At 41.7% G+C, this 21,775-nt stretch overlaps 1 protein-coding gene across 1 annotated transcript; it reads left to right on the forward strand.

Annotated features, from left to right (window-relative positions):
• Window positions 1-7,977: 7,977 nt before the first annotated feature.
• LOC137278121 (uncharacterized) lies at window positions 7,978-19,776 on the forward strand. Its single transcript, XM_067810261.1, has 5 exons — window positions 7,978-8,153; window positions 10,216-12,977; window positions 15,174-15,296; window positions 17,024-17,180; window positions 18,341-19,776. The coding sequence occupies exons 2-5, from the start codon at window positions 10,248-10,250 to the stop codon at window positions 18,532-18,534; spliced, it is 3,204 nt and encodes a 1,067-aa protein (XP_067666362.1). The 5' UTR covers window positions 7,978-8,153; window positions 10,216-10,247; the 3' UTR covers window positions 18,535-19,776.
• The last annotated feature ends 1,999 nt before the right edge of the window (window positions 19,777-21,775 follow it).

Raw genomic sequence — 21,775 nt, forward strand, 5'->3', positions numbered from 1 at the left:
CCACAACAATTCAGGGAGAAACATATACTTTATACACTACCCACAACAATTCAGGGAGAAACAGATACTTTATATATTACCCACAACAATTCAGGGAGAAACAGGAAACAATATATACTACCCACAACAATTCAGGGAGAAACAGATACTTTATATATTACCCACAACAATTCAGGGAGAAACAGATACTTTATATATTACCCACAATAATTCAGGGAGAAACAGGTACTTTATACACTACCCACAACAATTCAAGGAGAAACAGATACTTCATATGTTACCCACAATAATTCAGGGAGAAACAGGTACTTTATACACTACCCACAACAATTCAGGGAGAAACAGATACTTTATATATTACCCACAATAATTCAGGGAGAAACAGGTACTTTATACACTACCCACAACAATTCAGGGAGAAACACATACATTATATATTACCCACAATAATATAAACAGTTCTTGTCGTATGGATGCTTGTTTGAAGAGACTCCCCCTGTAACATCAGCATCTATCAACTGCTTGACCCATCAGGTGTATTACTACTCTTGAGCTCGATGAAAAACAAGATCGTCTCCGCCACTGACTTATCGAGGCGTTTCCCATTCTCCCGGCATAACGAGGAAGTAACGTTATGAAATGTAAGGAGAGGAATCCAGAAGGAAAGGGAGGGGAAAAGTTATGATTTCTTCAAGTTGGTAAAAACTCACCAATATTCGTCACACTGGAAGACATGGATTTCTCAGAAACAGCCGTGGGATGGTCTGCCAGTGATGCTGAAGGGCCGGTGTCAATGCAGCACTTGCCCTTGGTCATGGCACCACTCCTTCGACTATGTTCAGTTTGGCTCAAGTCTTTCTCCTCGACGTAAAACCGTTGACGTCCACCTGCAAAGGATACGTTAAACCGTTTGGGTGCAGACGGGACGGTGTCTTGTCCCAACTGTCCTTTTTGTAGGATCAGCAACTGTTTTCGCATCAGATTTCGCAAATGTGAGACTCGGATATTGCGGTCCTGTCGAACTGTCGTCAAAGGTACTGCGCCAGGTCGTGGACAAATGCGACACTTCCGGTGACCCGAAAACGAGAAATGTCAAAGGTTCAGAGAGAGAGAGAGAGAGAGAGAGAGAGAGAGAGAGAGAGAGAGAGAGAGAGAGAGAGAGAGAGAGAGAGAGAGAGAGAGAGAGAGAGAGAGAGAGAGAGAGAGAGAGAGAGAGAGAGAGAGAGAGAGAGAGAGAGCGTGCGTGCGTGTCCCAGGGAAAATGGTGTTGATGTGGCAAGTGCTTTGTCTGGGATCCCAGAGATCTACATGGAAAGTATAGCATGGATGGGAAATTCTTGCAGATTGACTGGTGCTGTACCCTGAATGCAATGGAATGTTATACACACGGTTTGGTGTGTAATCCTCTGAGGTAGCCAGTGCAGACATCGGAGTATGTGTTCTCGTTTCGGGCACATGGCTACAATTCTTGCTGCTGTGTTTTGTACAGGCTGTAGTTTGTTGGTAAATCCGAAGGGAGATCCCGTTAGTAGAACGCTGCAATAGTCCAGACGCGATAATACCAGTGACCTCACAAGCTTAATTGTAGCATCTTTGAGATGAGCTTTCGGATCTTGCTGATGTTACGGATGTGTATGTAACATCTCTTGGCTAGTCGATGTGAATGCTTCTCAACTGACAGCTTGTTGTCAAGAGTGGAACCAAGGTCTTTGACTGTAGGACTGGGGGTGATCTCGTTGCTTCCTACTCTGAGGTTGGCTGAGTGAGATTGGTCTTCTCGGTGTCTGTTCTTCGATCTGAGGAGAATTGATTCTGTTTTTTCCTTGTTGAGCTTCAGCATATGTATGTTCACCCAGGTTTCCACGTTCTGGCAAAAACCGGCAGGTGTATCCACAAGTACTTTAGCGTCATGATGAGTTGGTTTGAAAAGTGTGTACACTTGGGAATCATCTACAGTAAAGTGACGGAAACGAATGTGGCTGTTTCAGGCCTAAACACCACACCCAAACAAGAACACAGTAGAAAGAAAAGAAAGCCAAAAACAGTTGGGGAAGAAGGCAAATACTCAGCAATACTTCATTTTGTATATGTTTTGGACGTACGGCAAGTCAGTATGATGTTCTCAGCTATATATACCATTCAAAAGTAACGGATACTCCATTTTGCGAGTATGCCACTAGCCAATGCCAACGCATATGAGAAAAAAGGGACATATATCGATACAGATGAAACATTTCCCATGGAATATACTGTCACATTTTCCTTTAATTTCTCTTCATCATCCGTTCCCTCCTTGGCTTCACCAGTTGCATTTTATCAATCATGTAGATCCAATGTCTACACAGTTTTAATAGTATACATGTAAGACAAGCAGGTATGGTATAGACATATATGAGACCAGTAGTATCATCGAAAGGAATATGCCCTCTTTCAGAACATTCATTGTTGACCGAATCTAATGTTAAGCCACAGGCAAACAAACTGTAGCGCAAATGAAGACTGGTCATTTTCTCTATGTTGCGCTACCCATTGGCACTACAGTTTGCCTGTGGTTAAGCAGAGATGTAACTATCTGCGATCCGGCATGTCAAATGCATGATGTCCAAACGTGAAAAAATTCTATTCTTGGGTGACAGTAACCTTGCCTGACCGAGCTTGGATGACCTACCTGTCCAATGGAGCGCGTGTGGAAAGGATAATTTGATGACTTGTTGATGATATTGAACAAGACCACGGACACCCCTTGTATGAAAGATATGGATAATGTAGCTATCAGCGTTCAGGTAGCCAGTAGGATTTATATTACGTTGTTCATAAAAGTATCATAATAGTCATGCAATCAAACAGCTGCGTGGATGCAAGAGTCTTAAACGTCACATGCAGCCAAAAAATCAAACATGATTAAAACACAATTATCACTTATTCATGACATATAATGTACACATGAGCATTAATGAAGCACCATCCATATTCATGCAATAAGATTGTGTTTAACACAACACATTGGTCATCATGATATGGACACCAAACACATGGTTATAATTTCGTTAAATTACCAACACTGTTGCTACTTTCGGCTGTAATTTATTGACGGTAATATGGGGGCACTAAAAACGTTATCAATAATCATGTCCAAGACTATGGTCACACAGATTACATATGTGGTCCAAAGTTCACAAAGTTCTCAAAAAAAAACGTTCACTGTTCAATCCCAAGTCAACAGTAATTGTGACATCAGTATTTGGTGTATCCTCCTATCGCACAAATGCTGCAACCCTCCTCAATGAGCATCTGTAGATTTTGAACAGGTGGATCCGCTGCTTGAAACGTACGCTTCTCGCAAGCACTTCTCAGGGCTTCTCGCAAGCCAAGGTAATCTGTCAACTGCGTTGTTGAGCGTTGTGCGAGTATGCTATAACAGCTCTTGAAGGATGGGGCCTAGCATTTTCGTCCATAAATACTGGCCGTCTGGCGAGGGGGTGGTTATCAAAATGCGGGACAACAGCAGCTTCCAGTACTTTCTGTTGGTGTCTCTGACCATTGAGTGTCCCTTGAATGGTGATAAGATTCAGCTTACAGTCATAGGAGATACACCCTCACACCATTACAGAGCCACCGCCAAAGGGTTCAGCTGCATGGATCATCCGCTGTTGATAAGCCTCATTACTCCTTCTCCAAACTCGCCAACGGCCATCAGTAACACGAAGAAGAAAAAGGCTTTCATCGGACCAATGGATCCTGCGCCATGTCCTCAGATTGTGATTTTGCCGTTGATTACACCACGCCAAGCGTTGAGCCTTGTGTCTATCAGTGAGTAAGGGACGTCTGATTGGACGAGTCCAGCGGACCTGAGCCTTCCTCGGATGGCGCTGGTTGGGAGACGAGCACCCACTCTCCATTGTTCTCCGAGATTTTTGGCATTGGTCATGAGCCTGCGTCTCACTAGGCGAACTAGGGCACGGTCATCCCGGGGAGTGGTCTTTCTCTGCCTTCCTGATCGTGAACGATCCTTGACGTAACCAGAGGCCGCATGTTTCCTTACAAGGCGACTAATGACAGTGTGACTGATATTCAATCTGGACCCAATGCCGCGACAGGACAAACCAGCTTCATACATACCAGTAATCTACCATCTGGTGTTTTCTGAAAGCCTCGGCATGTCCAAAAAAGTTCAATTTCAGAACTGTTCACTTATTGATGTGTCGATAAGAAAGCAATGGAAATACTTCGTTTCACCTTTTTATACCCCTTAGTCGCTTGTACCATGACAGAACATTAGCATGAAAAGCATACATTTGAGTCAGCAAGTGAATTTCATGCTAATTGCAAGTGTATTTAGATATAACTGGTTGACTTCTCTGTTTTGATCTTTTTTTTTTGTTATAATCGACAATTATTTTTGGTGGTGCTTAATTAATGCTCATGTGTATACAACTGAGCTTGTAAAAAAACAAAACAAAACAAATAAACAAAATTATAAGCATACAATCGCGATTCAAAAGTGCAATATTTTGTATTTGGGCTTGCTTCCCTCGAAAAGAAGCCCTCGGAAGAGCGTATCCAATCATAGCGGGTGAGCGTGCACTCACGTGTAACGACGACATGTGATTGGCTCGTTCATTTGCTGATACACTGAGGGCTCATTGTGTGTACAGAAAGATGATCTGTTTGATGGGTATTTTAGAAGTATAGCGAGTCACAAGAAAGTAAGATTCTTCATGGATTCTTTTACTGTACTTGATGCGTCTTTTTAGTGTGGATTACTATACCGTTGTCAAACAAAATCATGCACACTAGAAGAAGTTGTTATCCGTAAAGAATGTATGTAGGAATGTTGGGTTTTGTAAATATATGTTCTCCGAATTTGAGTTCCATCCAGTCAAAAATCATCTCAGTAGAGATGGTAAACTACTGCGTGACAGGAAACTCGTTCGTCCAAGTACAAAGCAGGACTTGAAACTCCACCAGTTTCCGTTAGATCGAGTCATTCGAGAAAAATGGATGTAGTTTGTTTGCAACCCACAGACATAAAAACATGTCGCGTATACAAGTATCACACCTGCCTAATTACATAATTTTGCAGAGACAGGACTCAGGTGCACGAGTCATAAATCAATTTATTTTGTTTATGGCGTGTAGCCTGATAGGTGTTAAGTTGATATTGCATGTGATCAATGATTGAAGCTGTGTATTGCATATTGTATTGCAGGTAGACAAATAGGTGTCAGTAAGCCAGACAGTGAGATTTCTCTGAGACAGAGGCTGCTTTTTATGTAACGAGTAGATTATTTACTTGTTTGTGTACACAACCAAGATTAGACTACTGCTCGCGTTCTCATACCCAAGGCATGCATACTGTTTCAAGCTCTGCGAACCTATTCACTGCGCATGCTTTATGGGCGCAGCACAGCTGTTGAAATTACTTTTCTCCCCAGCGTTGGGGGAAATTTTGTGAATCGTTTGAACTCCGATTTCAGGGGCTTTTCCTTCATCGCGGTTTTTTTCACTTTCTAGGTTGAATTGGCATTTTTGATGAATTGTTTCGGTGAGTGCATACCGAAAGGTAAAAGTTTTGTTTTATGTTGCATGTGACTTTTAATGATATAGCGATTTAATGATTATGTTAAAATGTTTTGTTTTGAGTTTTCCGGAAATATAACATACACATACTCATACACGCCCGCAAGCACATATGTAGACACATTGTTCAAAGTGTCAATCCTGTCGCTCAGATAGTATTCAACAACACATCTTTGTGGATGTGTGTAATGGATATCACCTGGGTATCATTCACCAATTGTCACGCAGCCAAATCCTCATGATATACTGACCTACCCTAGCTGTAGCAAACTACTTAACACGAGCTACAATACTGCATTAAACATACATAATTAGAACATTTCTGGCATACATTTCCACACCTTTCAGTGTGTGTTATTTCTTCTTGAATTCCAAGTTAATTATTACGTCGTGAAAACACAGAGAACACGTAAAACGTGTATATACACAGTAACCTGATCGGGGTTCCTTTGGGGGAAGGTATAGGTATATAGCACTTATCGACTGTCTTCTGACCTGGATAAATAGAAATGTCCACGGTACGATAATGTACTCGGTGAAAGGATAATGTATATACATGTAATAAGCATTCTGCCACACATTCTACATGACATCACCCATTGCCGTGACAAAGGGTGTAAGAAGTCCCCTCAGAACCAGCAAAATATAACACTGAGAAGTCTGATATTTGAATATATATGTATTCAGCGAAAACAAAGGCAAGATACAAAAGATTCACAAGAGAGGTTTCATGTAGAATACAGTTGGGTCAATCTGAAGTAATGGTTCACAAATATAATGTCAACTCACCAAAGTCCTGATGTGAGAGTGAGAAACAGTTGAGCGGTCAGGCAGCGGTTATGTAGATCAAGCGTTGGCGGAGATACAGAGTTATCTCTGTGTATTTCCGTGTCGACAACATTGCAACAAGCCTTTAAACACACACACACACTAATGTAGAACATGGACAGTTTTAAGATGTGTATAAACTTGATACAACGACATATACGTATTCCTATACACCTCATATTCAACTTCTATTAGGACTTCAATACTTCGCTTATTCAATTTCAGTTTCCGGTGTATGATGTTTCTATCGAATACTATCGCTCCTTCTTCAATGTATCTTTTATTTCTAGTCAGTGTTACCTTTTCTTATTTCATGCTTTTTCCTGTTTGCTTCCTTTAGCAACCCATGCTTGCCATAAAAGGCGACTATGCTTGTCGTAAGAGGCGACTAACGGAATCGGGTGGTCAGGCCGGCTGACTTGGTTGACCCATGTCATCGGTTCCCAATTGCACAGATCGATGCTCATGTTGTTGGTCACTGAATTGCCGCCATATAGCTGGAATATTGCCGAGTGCGGCGTAAAAATCAACTCACTCACTCACTGTTTGCTTCCACTGTTGCATCAAGTGTTATTTTAAAGTTTCTTAACGCAATTGTCTTGCCAACACAGCGAGTGAGTGAGTTTAGTTTTACTCAGCACTATTCCAGCTATATGGCGGCGGCCTGTAATACTCGAGTCTGGACCAGACAATCCAGTGATCAACAGCATGATCATCGATCTGTGCAATTGGGAACCGATGACATGTGTCAATCAAGTCAGCGAGCCTGACCACCCGATCCCGTTAGTCGCCTCTTACGATAAGCATAGTCGCCTTTCATTGCCCAGACAACTGATATTCATACCTTGAAATGTACAAGGGTTATAAACACGTGATTTCGTGAGAGAAGACGCCTTGGCGTGGACAACGTGCCATCTCTACTGGTCACCTCTTTCAGTGGCATTAAACTAATGCCACAATAACATGACAAACGTTAAGCATAACAACGTATTTTACTTCGTAGAACATCCTGCTTGACAACGGCATGAGAATCTGTTTCGAAACATCGCACTTACGACATAAACGAGGTTGTTATCCACTAGTTTGTCAATTTGAAAGTGTGAATATGACATGTGTAAACGGTGATGTCGTCTGTGTGGTGTCACCACCAAAATTGCTCGATACAGTCCATTTGGGTCGAAAAGGGGCAACAAGGTGTTTGAGAGGCCTGTGCACAAGTGCCGATAAACTTGTGCTGTGCCGTCTTCATTCTTTTTTTTTCATTCTTTTTTCACCTGGTTGCCCCTCTTTGCACTTCCCCCTCGTAAAAAATAGTGAACTGTATCAATATTTGAATGATAGTTTGTGAAACAACTTTTTTTTTTATTTTTTAGAAATAAATCTGCAAAAAAGCCCCACACTGTCCACTGTTCCCTGCACCATTATCAGTGCACAGCTACATACTTGACCTCTTTATTCTGACTAGCCGTGGCAAGGCAAGAGAATAACTGAATCAATGGTTTACTCACATGACGTCACAACATAGATCCAATCAAAACTACCTTCACCGTGTCCTCTCAAAAGTAGGACACACATATCCGGCTGCTTTCCTTAAAGCGACTCACTTACATCTCCTCCCACTTTGTTGAGACGTGTACAGTGACGGTGATGGGGCGGACATTCTAACCTGTTACTACCCTGAATGTTTACAAGATGATTTCCTAATTTCTTTCTCTGCGGACTGATCGGGATGAACAACCGACAGCGTAAGTACATCAATTAATCTGCATCTGTTGTTTGAGAATGAGAACATTCATACTACTGCATTATACTATTTTGCTGAGGGTCACCACTCTAAAAGTCAAACTGTTTTCAGCTGATATTCCGGTATCAAGCCGATATTCCGCACAGACATGGTTAATAAACACAACCCCATTGTCAAGAAAGAACGGAACAATAATCAGATAAGATAAGACACAAACTGGAACCTTTTAAACAACTTATTATTGAGTCGTTCCAGTGTTCAGGTCTCGTGTCACTGCTCAGTTGGCGGAAGGACAGCGCACCGCGAAAGTTTGGTCATATGCGCGTTCCATATCAGTTAGGTAAGGTTGTGGTCTGGTGATCGAGTGGACCATTCGATGCTGACAACAGTCTCCTGCTTTAAATGGGCGTTGAAGACCTGTCATCATATCCGTCATACAGCATGCTGTTGGACATAGGGTCGGTTCTTCCAGTAGAAATGATCCCACCTCAGATCACGGTTTAGTCCCATTCAGACCATAGCAGCGTTGGAGAATCTATGATGTGGGTCCTGTCAATGGCAAGGAGGACAACCTCGCGTGGACGATTGGACAGTGTTTGTTGGAATTCCGCAGATCGTTTCTCCGTGGTGGCACTGTCAGGACAAAGAGAAATAGTGATTACCAGTGTGTGTTTACCCGAGCGTGGTGATGTTTCCACGAGTAATTAAACTTGTCACACAACTATATAAGTATGAATCACCAAATAGAGAGGGTTCACCGAAGAACTGTGTGCTCACTGTATTAGACATGCGTATCGTCAAAAGTTTATCCTTAACAAACTTTGAGTAGTATGTACAGACAGTTGTACATATCTCCGTCCGATTACCAAATGGGCCCTTTGTGTACACATGTGTGAAAGTCATTCTGTGACATCAAGTACACACATAGACATAGGTCACCCTTTTTATCACAGTCCTCGTGACACTGTAATCTCGCGATTAAGAGCGTGTTATGGACATTGGACGGGCTACAAATAGGGCTTACATATCCGGATGGGCGGATGGTGTGGCGTGCAATAACACGAACACACAGAATCAGTGACAAGGAGGGCTTAGTGGGTGTGTTGTAATTTCACCCCCTGTGCAACCCAACAAATACCCGATGGCGGGAATTCCCCGTTATATTCCATTTCATCAATGTGCTCCTAACAGATGATCTGATGATATATCCGGGTTGAAATATTCAGTAGGACTTGAAATACTAGTGACTCAGAGGTGACTGCAACAAACAGGATTGTTGCTGAAATATATTTCCTTTCTGTCTAGTCGTGACAGCAAGATAATGATTGCGTCCTAGTCTTCGTTTTCTGGTGTCCAGGTCAATGTTGACATATGGCCGACATGCAAACACAGTTTCCACATGGCTAACACCGGGAAGTAAGCCGCTTGTAAACCCTACCTCTCCTGTTCTTGTCACAACATCAGTCAACCTGAGTACTCTAGAAGGAAAGGCTGAAAAGCTGAGACAGTACCAGAGAAGAAATGTAAACATAGCTCATATAACCCAAGATAAATATAGAAAAGTATATTCTGAAATTTTATGAAGTACACATGTTCATGAAGTCATCTCAACTTAAACGTCACGATATAGCTGAGATATTGCCGACGTGACGTTAAATACTAACTTACTAACTAACTCTACTTGAACATTTAACGTACCTGTTAATTTGGATGTTTGCGTGTTTGGTATGATGATTTTCTTTTAATGTGAATAGTACAAAATGATTGTCTGCGTATCAGATGAGTAATAACCTCGGTAGGCCTGAGCGTGTTCCTAGCAATTTGTTCACAAGATACTGCGTAGGATTTTAATGACGGGTGTCAATCGATGTGTCAATGTGTGTTATTCAACATTCAGGGAGTATCCCAGTTGTGAAATATTACTACTCTCGGCCATCGTATAGGCGGACACAATACGGTTTAATGCATGAGCAATGGCGTGAAATACATTTTGCAGCTAATTCTGTTTGGACCATAACACTTTCCAGAAAGAGGTTCGGGATGTGTCTGTTACTGTTTTTCAGGTTACTTTACTGGCCAGGCGCGTTTACCATGAATGATGGCAGAGAATCAAGCCATCTACCAGATGGGCATCACTCCTGGCATGGAGTACATCATGGGTCCAGAAGGCAGGCAGGCTGAGCAGGAGGCTCTCCGGGAGGACAAGGATCGCTCCTACAGGGTCATCCTCAACATCGTGGGCAGGGAGAGACAGGGCAAAACCAGTCTCAGGAAGATGTTAGCATGGCAGGAGTTCAGAGAGGATGAGGAAAGCACAGTTGGTATTGATCACGAGTTAGTGGAAACTGTCGGGGTACAACCGGCGTCATCCTGGTCTCTGCTTGATATCCACATGGCGAACGAGAAAGAGTTTGATGCAGTCCTCGGAAAACATGTCTTGGGAAGACTGAAGGAAAAAACGTCGAGGCTCACCGTTGGAAAAGTTGTAGCACCAGTGGTGTGTTTTGCTAAAATTGCGGCTGTGACTTATCCTATTCTTGGATTATTTCTCTGTGCTGTTTCAATGCAAAGCTTGAAGGGATATCCCTGGGTCGGAATTATTGTAATTGGACTGTTTTGTGCTTCAGGTCTTGCTTTTGGGACACGAGAAGGATTTGGAATTGCAGTAGGAATATTCCACCAGGTCCTTCTCTGTGAGGCACTTTTGAGATGGGATGTTGGTGGGACGGTATTCAATCATTTGAAATCCGAATTTGGTTCAACATGTGCAATTTTCATGGGATTTTTGTGCTACGGTATAGGAGAAACATTTCTGGCCTTTTCGTTTGGAATGTCACTGGGAGTAGGTATTGTCTGCACATTCTGTCTAGCTCAACCACCTCAAGCGACCGGAGAAGACCCATATCAGTTATTCCTGTCTCCTCGTCTTCACATGTTCATTATGGGGTGCTACGTTGGACTTGGATCTGTCAGCTACAGGTCTGTGTTGTTATATGTTGTAGCTCCACTTTTAGCCATTGTGATACAAGTTCTACCAGAAGACTATGCCTTTCTCTTAATGTGTGGATTAGGTACGGGGCATTTTCATGCAGTTGGACTCTCGGCAGGACAGAATACCTACTGTATCATAAACACACATATCAAAAGAATCACGGACAGTCCTAGATGTCGTCGATTTATTCGTCACTTTCTTGGATCCATACCGGGAACATTCATGATCTATCTATTCAACTGGAAGTTATCAGTCGTCTCATGGAATTATATTTTTATGTCCTTGTCTGTTGTAGCGGTTATCGAAATTTTGAATAACCTGGCAACAGGGACTAGAGCTTGCACCGTCAAAAATCCAAGTAAGGTTATCGAGGCGAGAGTAATAAACACCAGTCTAAAACTAGTGCTCCGTGACTTTGCTGGTCATCCCCTATACTACACCGCTCATCACCTATACATGACTGGGCAGTGCATGTACCTTCTTGTGTTCAGTATGCTGGACGCTTCAAGAGACTTTGACCTAGCTTTTGCATATCTTCTGCAATGGCTTTACTCTATCTATGTCCACCATGATTACCCAGACATCAGGGTCTTCATTGTTGGTACTCACAGAAATGACCCATCCCTCAATCAGTCTGTGATCATAAAACTAGGCCAGCGACTGAAAGAAGCATTGCCAAGACAGTTTCACAACATAGTGGTGTGGAATGACAATGACACTCCTCTATTCCCTGTGGAGAATTCTGTAAGAAATGACAAAGATAGCGATCACTTGAATCTGCGAAGGAGAATATTGAGAGAAGTAAGATACATTAACGTTAAGAAGTACCCAATAAAGTACATCTACTTCTTCAAACTCATAGAGAAATTTCGCAACGATGGGATATGTATAAAAAAATATGAAGATGTTTATGACATATGTAAAGGAAACGATTGTCTTATTGATTCGGAAGAAGATTTTGAAGAACTGCTAAAGTTCTTCTCAAACACAGGAGAAATACTTTACATTTCAAAAGACAATATCCTGCGGGAGTTCATCATATTGAATCCTCACGCCATTGTGAAAGTCTTAAGTCAGTTGACAACTGTGCCGAAAATGTCTCAGCGTGAAAGGCACATACTTCAGGATTGGGAATGTTTAGAAACATTCGGCATATGTACCGAGAAGCTTTTCAGAGAAAATATACTACGCTCACATCAAACTATAGACGTCTTTGGGGGTTTTGAAAGGGCAGCGTATTTGTTCGAAAGTTTCAATCTACTATGCAAGATACAAACAAAACCAAGTCAGACGATGCGAGATCGGCTGTATCTCATTCCAGCGTTGCTACCTAAGACCCTTCCTCTGCCAGATAACTACTGGCCAGATACAAGCAACGATCACATATTTTTTGTCCAGTGTGTGCCTGCTCTTCCACTCCCAGCATTCCTTCGACTTGTATGCAGATGTGCTGCTTTTGATGACAGTATTATATCAGACGACCAAAGTATAGTCCTTAACGCGTGTCAGACGAAAGCACTCTTTTCTTACAAGGACAAGTTCAGCTATAAACTGGAGATGCTAGATTCTAGTACTCCAAACTATCGAGACGAATCTCCAGACACTACGTGTGAGAACACGATTCCAAGCACTGATGCTGAATCCGTGCAAACACCTGTCAAGCAGTTCCTTAGAATCGTAATACGTTGTGAGAGTGGTACTGATTATGTTCAAATGTTATATCTTCTCTGGGACCTTTTGAAAAGAATCGTGAAAAGAGACTTTGCCAAATGTAAGCTGAAGCTTGGGGTTGCGTGTCCATGCGAACCACCTCACCAGGACATGAAACATCAGGTTGGTCAGACTGTTTAACATGTTTCATAATGCATAAGTCCAACGTTAATGTGGAGAATTGGAATCATCGAATTATTTAACATTCTTGTCAGTGATCAATGCGACATCATATTTTTATTGGTTATCACGCCATGTTGGAATTTCCTGTACCACGATGGCTGAATAAACCTGATGCTCCTCATATGGCAGCACCCAACACATCTGTGACACATATACACCAATCATTTGATGTTACACTAGAGATATAGTACAAAGAAATATATAAAGTGAAATTAAACCAGCTATTGGTTACACCCCATTGTGCCGTCAGTCCAAGGCAGAAAAGGTCATTATGTGACGCCATTCTAGATATACACGCGAATACTTATCATGTTAAAAAGGTGAGGATCCTCCATGTCCTATCTCCTGTTCTGCTCGACTTTTCTATTTTTTCATCAACACAAGGGATAAATGTTTCAATGTGAAATCAATCAAGAATCAGTTATTAATGTCAGTTTTCGTTTAAGTATCAGTTTGTTTGTTTTTTAAATAGACTTTTTGAAAGTGTTTGCTAAATATTTTTTGTATGTAGATAAAAATCAGAGCGCTTAAAGTGATTGTGTATATACAGCAAGATTCATGCAGGAAATGGCGTTCTATAGCCAATTTGACATTGCTTTGTTGACAGTTGTGAGCAGTTTTAGATTTGCATGCCAGTTTCATAACTGATTCTATGACATTCTAGTTGTATTAATTGTCCTTCCGATATTTAACTTTGGAGGAAATTTCAAAACTTATTGAGATGGAAAATCCTTTTTGGAATGATGTGCTAAAAGCATGGAACCTATTTCACAAACAACATTATGTTGACCCAAACAACATTAAAGAAATTCTATCCCAACCACAATGGTTCAATCACAACTTCAAAAACTCCACACACTTCTTTTTAAAAAATGGGCAGAGAAAGGGATTGTGAATATTAGGGATATATGTGATGAGAATGGATTACTATCAATAGAATCTTTAAGAGAGAATTATCATATCAAAGGTACTTGTTTATATTTCAGATACTTACTGAACGTATTACCCTAATCTTGGATACTTTAAAGCGGTGTCACTCTATTCCAGTCAGTATTATGAATATTACCCAATGCCAGAAATATTTGGTAAAAGCGTCAAAAGGCTGCAGAGTTTTTTTTATGACAAACTTATTTGTAATGATAAATGTCCAAACATTTGTAATGAATGAAACCTTTTTGTTTCCCGAAACTGACTTTGATTGGAAAAATATGTTTATAGTATATAGAAGGGGATTGCAAAATACAAAGCTTTTAGACTTTACACAACAGTCTGTGTTGTTTTTGCAAAGATGTAAATGAGGGTGTCATGTTTACTGGGACTGTCAGGTGACTCAAACTTTTTGGATAAATTGTAAAATTCGGCTTAATTTTTATTCACATCCATTGGAATTATAAAAAAAACATGATTTAGTTTGGTACTCAAGGTGAAAATAGATTTCTAAATCACATCATCATTGCTGCAAAGAGACATATTCACATATGCAACATTAAAAATATGCTTCCAAAAATAACTTTATACATAAAAACTCCATGAGAATTATTCTTTGTGGAAAATTATGTATCAACAAAAAATAATAAAATAAAAAACGTCCATCATAAATTGATCTTGCTTGCCCCCGTACTTCAGTGACTCATGCTGTACAGATTGGTACTTTACATTATCTATACACCATCTATTTAATGCATCATGTATGTTTATAAAATTATCATTACAATAATATCTCATATGTACATTATGTAACTGTATTACTTTAAGCAGTATCTATCGCAGCCTTGCACTTGCATATCTGTATTATTTTGATCTTGGGAACCAATGAAAATATAAAACAAAATATATATAAAAACAAAGTGCCCTTCGTCGACATATTTATTTTGTGCATTTATTATTATCAGAACAATATATTTAAAAAACAAAATGCCCTTCGTCGACATATTTATTTTGTGCATTTATTATTATCTATTATTATTAAGTTTGTCATGAATGTATAACATGTTTAGTCACCATTTGGCTGAAATACTGCCGATGTGACTACAGATCTTCACTCACTCACTCACTGCTATGGGCATGTCAGCATTTGCATTTGCTGTTGTATGTATGTGTGCCAAGTTGAAGAATATTTACAATTACCTATTTCAGACGAGGTTTCACATCCTGTCACTTGGAGACGACGACGTTCACGATGGAGACACTGACAACCAGTGTCTCAGGGTAAAACACCATTGGTGCCGCGGCAGAAAGGTGGCTATCAGAAACGGAAAGGTAACGGACGGTCAGCAAAAACATGAGAGGGTTAATGAGTCTTGTTTGTACTCCAATTTTAGGTGAAAGTATTTTCTACTTCCGGTTAATTGAAATACGTATTCGTAAATGAACTAGCGGGCAAAAGAAAGTGATCATCCTTGTTAATGATCAATAAAATCAAAGCAGAACATGGAATGTTTTAAGTTATAGTACATATAATGAAGCCAGTAATTAGGACAATGCACCAATAGTGTCTATGTGAATCTCATCACAGATGAATAGCACAGGGGTAGGACTAGCACAATTCAACACAACAAGAGTCAATCATGGAATGTCTCAGTCATTTCAAGTCTCTGGTCATGCATACACATCCTTAATACCGAGTTAGACCACCTGTAGGAGCAATACACGCTCAGACTCGCCGCCTCATCGACGCCGTTAGAGGACGAAAGCCGTCATTCGAATCCTATTCCAGTCATTCTTGAGCGTCTGCAAATTCTTGTCGTTTCGCTGGGGATCGTGGTCGTCTTCTCACCTGGCGATACAGGTGATCCCACAAGTGTTCTATGGGGTTAAATCCGGTGAGCGTACGAGCTGGCCATGGAAGAATTTGGATATTCTGGGCGTTCAAGACGTTCTGGACAATCCGCGTTGTATGGGGCCTGCTGTTGTCGTGCTGCAAAAGTGTTCGTAGCTGTTGCTGGCAAAGAAATGGTATTGGCATGGGTTGAAGAATGCCATCACTATATCCTTGTGCGTTCAAGTTTCCACGTGTTACGACCAATCGTGTGCGTTGATTCCCACAAATTCCTCCCGACACCATCACACCGTCTGCTACAAAAAGGATACCCTTCTTGGACGCCGTTCGGCGCTAACCTTTCTCCCTTGCGAGGGTATACTCGCACCCGGCCATCATTATGGAACATGGTGAATCAACTTTCTTCTGTGAAATCTAGTCGCTGCTAATTTCGTACCAGCCAGCGATTTACAGTCCTGGCCCTTTGTAACCTGCTACGACATCGAGCTCTGATACCTGCTGCACCGTAGCACGCCGTAGCACATCGACTGATGACATGTCCAAGAGCCGTTGCCATGATGACACGGTAGCGTAGATAAAGAGTTCGCAAATGACGGTCTTCCTGTCGGGTCGTCACACGTGGTCTGCCTGACCGTGGCCTATCTTGGGTGCTGCCAGTCTGCCTGTAACGCTGGAACAGTCTGATGATATTGCCACGTGTACAGTTCAGGGTCCTTGCAATATGGCTGTTGTTGGCGTCCATAGCCCTATACCTATGGCCCTCTCCCTCTCTTTTGCGCTGTTAGCCGTGCCATAATTTCAATGGTTTTCTTTCAGCGTATGGCCACCCATTCGTTGCCTTTTCATACCAGTTCTCGGCAAGCATTTTGCAAAATCTCCGAGATGCACGTTTTGATCTTTTCGCAAATTCATGTGCTTCTACTCAGCCAACATGCTTGCTGCGATTGAGCGCACGATTAGTCAGTGCCTGAGCTGACCGTTTCGGCCTAAAAGGGTTTTACTAAGTTGAACAACTTTGCCAAAAATTCTAAATGAAAAGTGTTTTCTTTCTTTTGCCCGTGAGTTTATATATTTGTCAAATACTGTAGTGATAAGAGCTGCCTTGTTGTTTAGCGTTTAAAATGAGAAAGTAATTAGAAATTCACCTTGATCAAATACATTAGCTGCTGATCAGCATACTTACGCTGTAACACATGGATGACTGTAGGCATCACTTGTGCTCCAACAAGAGCGGCAAGTCTTTCCTGCTGGCGGCTGCAACATGACGACACTTCTGAGTGACCTCCCATATGTTGTGACAGGACGGGTATGTGACTACCTCAGTGTTCCGAATGCCCTGGGTAAAGACTGGCGATACCTGGCAGGTAAGAATAACGTTTGGACATTGTTATCCACCATTGCGTTGTGACAGATTACATGAGATGGTTCTAGAATCATGTGAATTGTATTTCGTGACACTGTAAATTTATGTCAGGGATTAAAATTACAGTGAATATTTTGTCGGGAGCGTACCCAGAAAAACAGACCGGCCAAATATATGTCTTCTTTTGATGTATTTGTGATTTGGTCAAAATATACAGTAAAACACACCTTCAAGGATTTTTTATGCAATTGTGGCAGTAAACTGAACCTGAAACCAATATTATATCAGTAAAATTATATTCCAGTATCCAGCATTTTAGCTGCAGCGTTTACCATAGTCCGTTTGGCGAGACGTACGAGATAGGATGGAGACGGCAGAGCGCTGATTAAGGATTAAATAACTATGGGCACTTGAGCACGAGCTTCTCCAACATCAGGCTCTGCCTCTCTCTGCACTTCTCCCTCGTAACAAACAGTACACTGTGTCCATATTTTAAGGATTGTTTGTTAAGCAACATTGTTTTTTATACTTTTAGGACAGAAATTCTGCAAAGCCTTACAGAGTTGGTCCGATGTTTTGATTCTGATCAGCGTTTTATTTTATGTTTATTAGTCTTCGAGTTAGACTGCAATTCACTGGTCCGCTTTTGTGTGAAACAGACCACATATATGATTAATGGAGTGTCGAACAGTGATGTGTCAGTTTAATCGCGCATAGCTGCAGGAGATTTCACGCGGTGTATAAATAATACACTATAAATAATATATATGCATCCATTCTCTGTCACCTAACATTCATTTAGAGGCCATGATTATCTTTAATGCAGATAACGGGGAGTTCGTGATATTTCTCACAATTCGCCGACCTTTTAAGGAAAGCAATATTGCATGAATGAGTGAGTGAGTTTAGTTTTACGCCGCTTTTAGCAATTTCCCAGGAATATCACGGCGAAGGACACCAGAAATGGGTTTCGCACATAGTACCCATATGAGGAATCGAACCCGTGTCTCTGGCGTGACGCCCGAACGCTATAACGACTAGGCTATCCCACTCTCCCCAAACTGAATGAAAATGGCAAAAGAGTGAATAAAATAGATTACAAACTTATGTCATTTATGTCTGTAGATATGTGTGCATACGTTTTTACATTCTTTGTGTTAGGAATGCTTGGAAAGACGTCACACGAAGTTGAGCTCATCATGTTTCGCTGCCCCAAAGACCCATGTTGGGCGCTACTTAACGACTGGATCTCAACACATCCTCGAGCTGCTGTTGCCGACCTGGTCGTCAAACTGAAGGAAATGGAGCGTCTGGATGTCATCAGCGCCCTGGGAGTAGACTGGGAGAACGTGTGACGGTAGTCCATGGACGAAGGAAGGACATAGGGTGTCTGGGTGAGATCAGCGCCCTGGGCGTAGACTGGGAGAACGTGTGGCATTAGCCCATGGACAAAGGAAGAGACAGGGTGTGTGTATATAATCAGCGCCCTGGGAGTAGACTGGGAGAACGTGTGACGGTAGCCCATGGACGAAGGAAGGACATAGGGTGTCTGGGTGAGATCAGCGCCCTGGGCGTAGACTGGGAGAACGTGTGGCATTAGCCCATGGACAAAGGAAGAGACAGGGTGTGTGTATATAATCAGCGCCCTGGGCGTAGACTGGGAGAACGTGTGACGGTAGTCCATGGACGAAGGAAGAGACAGGGTGTGTGTATATAATCAGCGCCCTGGGCGTAGACTGGGAGAACGTGTGACGGTAGCCCATGGACAAAGGAAGAGACAGGGTGTGTGTATATAATCAGCGCCCTGGACGTAGACTGGGAGAACGTGTGACGGTAGTCCATGGACGAAGGAAGGACATAGGGTGTCTGGGTGAGATCACCGTGCAGGGCGTAGACTGGGAGAACGTATGGCATTAGCCCATGGACAAGGAAGAGACGGGGGTGGGAGGGGGGTATATCATCAGCGCCCTTGGGGAACGTGTGGGGGAACGTGTAACGGGATCCTAGGGACGACGTGTGGATATGAGCCGGGTCCTGCGCTTCCTTTATTTAGAATATGTGATGGTGATCTTCAGTTCAAGATCGTGACTGAACGCATTCAGTAGATCATAGAAGAACTGGGTCCCGATCCTCAAATCTTTCATAACGTTACGACCTGTCGTAACTCTGTAGTTCATCGTGGGCTTACGAATGTCGTAGAGCTACGAACATTTCTTGAACTGGGACCCTGGGCTCAACCCGCTACAATGGCTTTTGGCTTCAGTGGCGTTACCAGTGCCATCAAGGTTCCAAAGCGAAAGCATGGTCTACAGCGCACTCTGATCACAATTCTCACAGGTGCAATACTCGTACATTCAGCTGTAATGGCGGTCCACGTGGTCAGGAGATTGTTGAGAGCTACGATCGTTGACCAGGATAACACATCATTTACAGCATCAGCAACAAGCACGGTTGGACGTGCAATATCTGCAAGTGTTATATGTGCAGGACTTTAAACTCCGGTGATATATTTTCACAATATATGGAATAGGTAATGGTGTCTCCTATAATTTTTTAAAATATTTTTACTCTGTATTCCAATAAATAGTTGGTTATATGATTCATTTCTTGTTACCTACGAATCAAGAGTCGAGAGACTGCACATGTACATTGATGAGTGAGTTATTCCTGCATAGGTCTCAAGTAGACAATAGTGACCTGCTAAACAAGTGCTTGATTTCGGAATTCTTATCCCGGCCTGGTGAGGATAGTTCACACTCTGCAAGGACAGACTGTAATACTTTACCACCCCAAGTCGTCTTATTAGACATTCACGGAAGACCCAACTGTATCAAACTTTAATGAACCTTTAACATGTCATTAATACTCCATTGCGCGGGTATCCATTACCGGAGATTTCATCAACCCTGCAATGTACCGTGATGTTCTTACTGACTCGTTATCTCAATAAAAGTGCTTCAAACTTGGTTCGAAATCCTAACTCCCTGTGAAAAATAACAACTGATCATGACAAGGTTACTCTGCCATACGGCCTCATGACCAAAGCACATGAAAGTACATTTCAGCATTGTTCGCGTGACAGTTCAAGTTGGTAGATTTCTTTTCAAGTATATGGACAGTTTTTTCATACACTACCCATTAAAAGTTTAAAATCACTGGTGTAAATGTAGCCTCTTACTTCAGTCAGTTTTTAAAAACTAGATTTGGCAAAATAGTCCACACTATTTATAGGTACAGTAATTCTACTGCAGTGGTGTGCACAATGGTTCGTTTCACTAGTCCCACTTTTCACTATCCGAACGTTTTTGATGAAAAACGGAAGTGTTCGGAGTAACGCAGCCAGACTGTACTGTTTATACATGAACTGACGTATTGTAAAACAAATTCGTAACATTGAAAAGATTATTGCCATGAGCTCAATAAATGATGAAATTCAGTGAAAATTTGAGAATTTTCAACAACATTTCACACCAAAACGCAGCTGTTCACATGCACGATATTTGCACATGCCTTTCAGCAGTTTGATGCATGATCACCGTGCAACTGATTTGCATAAGGATTACAATTGATTCCCCCAAGTCAATGGGAAAAGTCTTCTTCGATGTAACCATATATACTGAAAGGCAAAAGAAACGTCGTAATATTGGAAGTGGCATTGAAGTATCAATGGAGTATTGGAACCTATTGCTTTTAAAAAGAATATATGCATCGGAAGTCAAGTTGTTTCAAAGGCATTTAGAAGTTGGAGGAATCAAACTAAAAGTGCTTTATGGTTCTTTATGGTTTCTTTATTATACAAGGTCACAACGTTTCGAGACAGATTCTAGTCTCTTCTTCAGGTGAAGTGAGGGTAAAACTAAAGGGTTGCAGTATATATACACATAACAGTAGACTGATAACAATGGGTAACAAGATATACAGGTTTCTATTGATTGATGTGCAGGCTTCGATTGATAGATGTACAGGCTTCAACTGATTGGTGTGCAGGCTTGTGTTGATTAGGTTAACGAGTTACAGGTAAAGATGTTTGGATAAAGGTTAGTCACTGAGGATAAGGTGGTTCCATGCATTGGGTAAGTAAACACCTCCGTCTCTGTTGATTGAGGGATTGTTCCGCTTGATTGCAATGGCTTCTAGGAGCTTCCGTTTTTTTTAAGTCATTGGCGTTCCTAACTAATGTCCTGGTGTTGTCCCAAACAATCTTGTGATTGGGGTTGTGCATGATGTGTTCACATACAGCAGACTTCTGATCCAAATTTTGAACTGATGTTTTGTGTTCTTTTAACCTGATAGCCAGTGGTCGACCAGTTTCACCAGTATGTGTCTCTTTACAACTGCATTGGATCTGGTAGATGCATCCTGCTGGGTTGTTGCATTTAGGTGTTGTTGGCCCACGTCCATTAGCTGATAGTAGCGTTTTCAGGTTGGTGTCGCTACGGAAGGTGACGTCTATTCCTGTTGTTTTCTTGATGAGACGGCTGATGCGATGACTTATCTGGCCATGGTATGGTATGTTAATTCTGATGGGGGAAGGTTCTGGTTTAGTTGACTTGGGAGTTTCTTTCAGGGTCTTGGTGATGGTGTTGCTGACTAGAT

The sequence above is a fragment of the Haliotis asinina genome, chromosome 3, assembly GCF_037392515.1.
Source record: "Haliotis asinina isolate JCU_RB_2024 chromosome 3, JCU_Hal_asi_v2, whole genome shotgun sequence".
In the NCBI taxonomy this organism is placed as follows: domain Eukaryota; kingdom Metazoa; phylum Mollusca; class Gastropoda; order Lepetellida; family Haliotidae; genus Haliotis; species Haliotis asinina.

Bases quoted from the DNA above. Each gene is read 5' to 3' on its own strand.
- LOC137278121 (XM_067810261.1), top strand. From the start codon at position 10,248: ATGATGGCAGAGAATCAAGCCATCTACCAGATGGGCATCACTCCTGGC. The intron at 12,978-15,173 runs GTTGGTCAGACT...TACCTATTTCAG, and splicing joins ACCAGGACATGAAACATCAG to ACGAGGTTTCACATCCTGTC. The intron at 15,297-17,023 runs GTAACGGACGGT...GGATGACTGTAG, and splicing joins TGGCTATCAGAAACGGAAAG to GCATCACTTGTGCTCCAACA.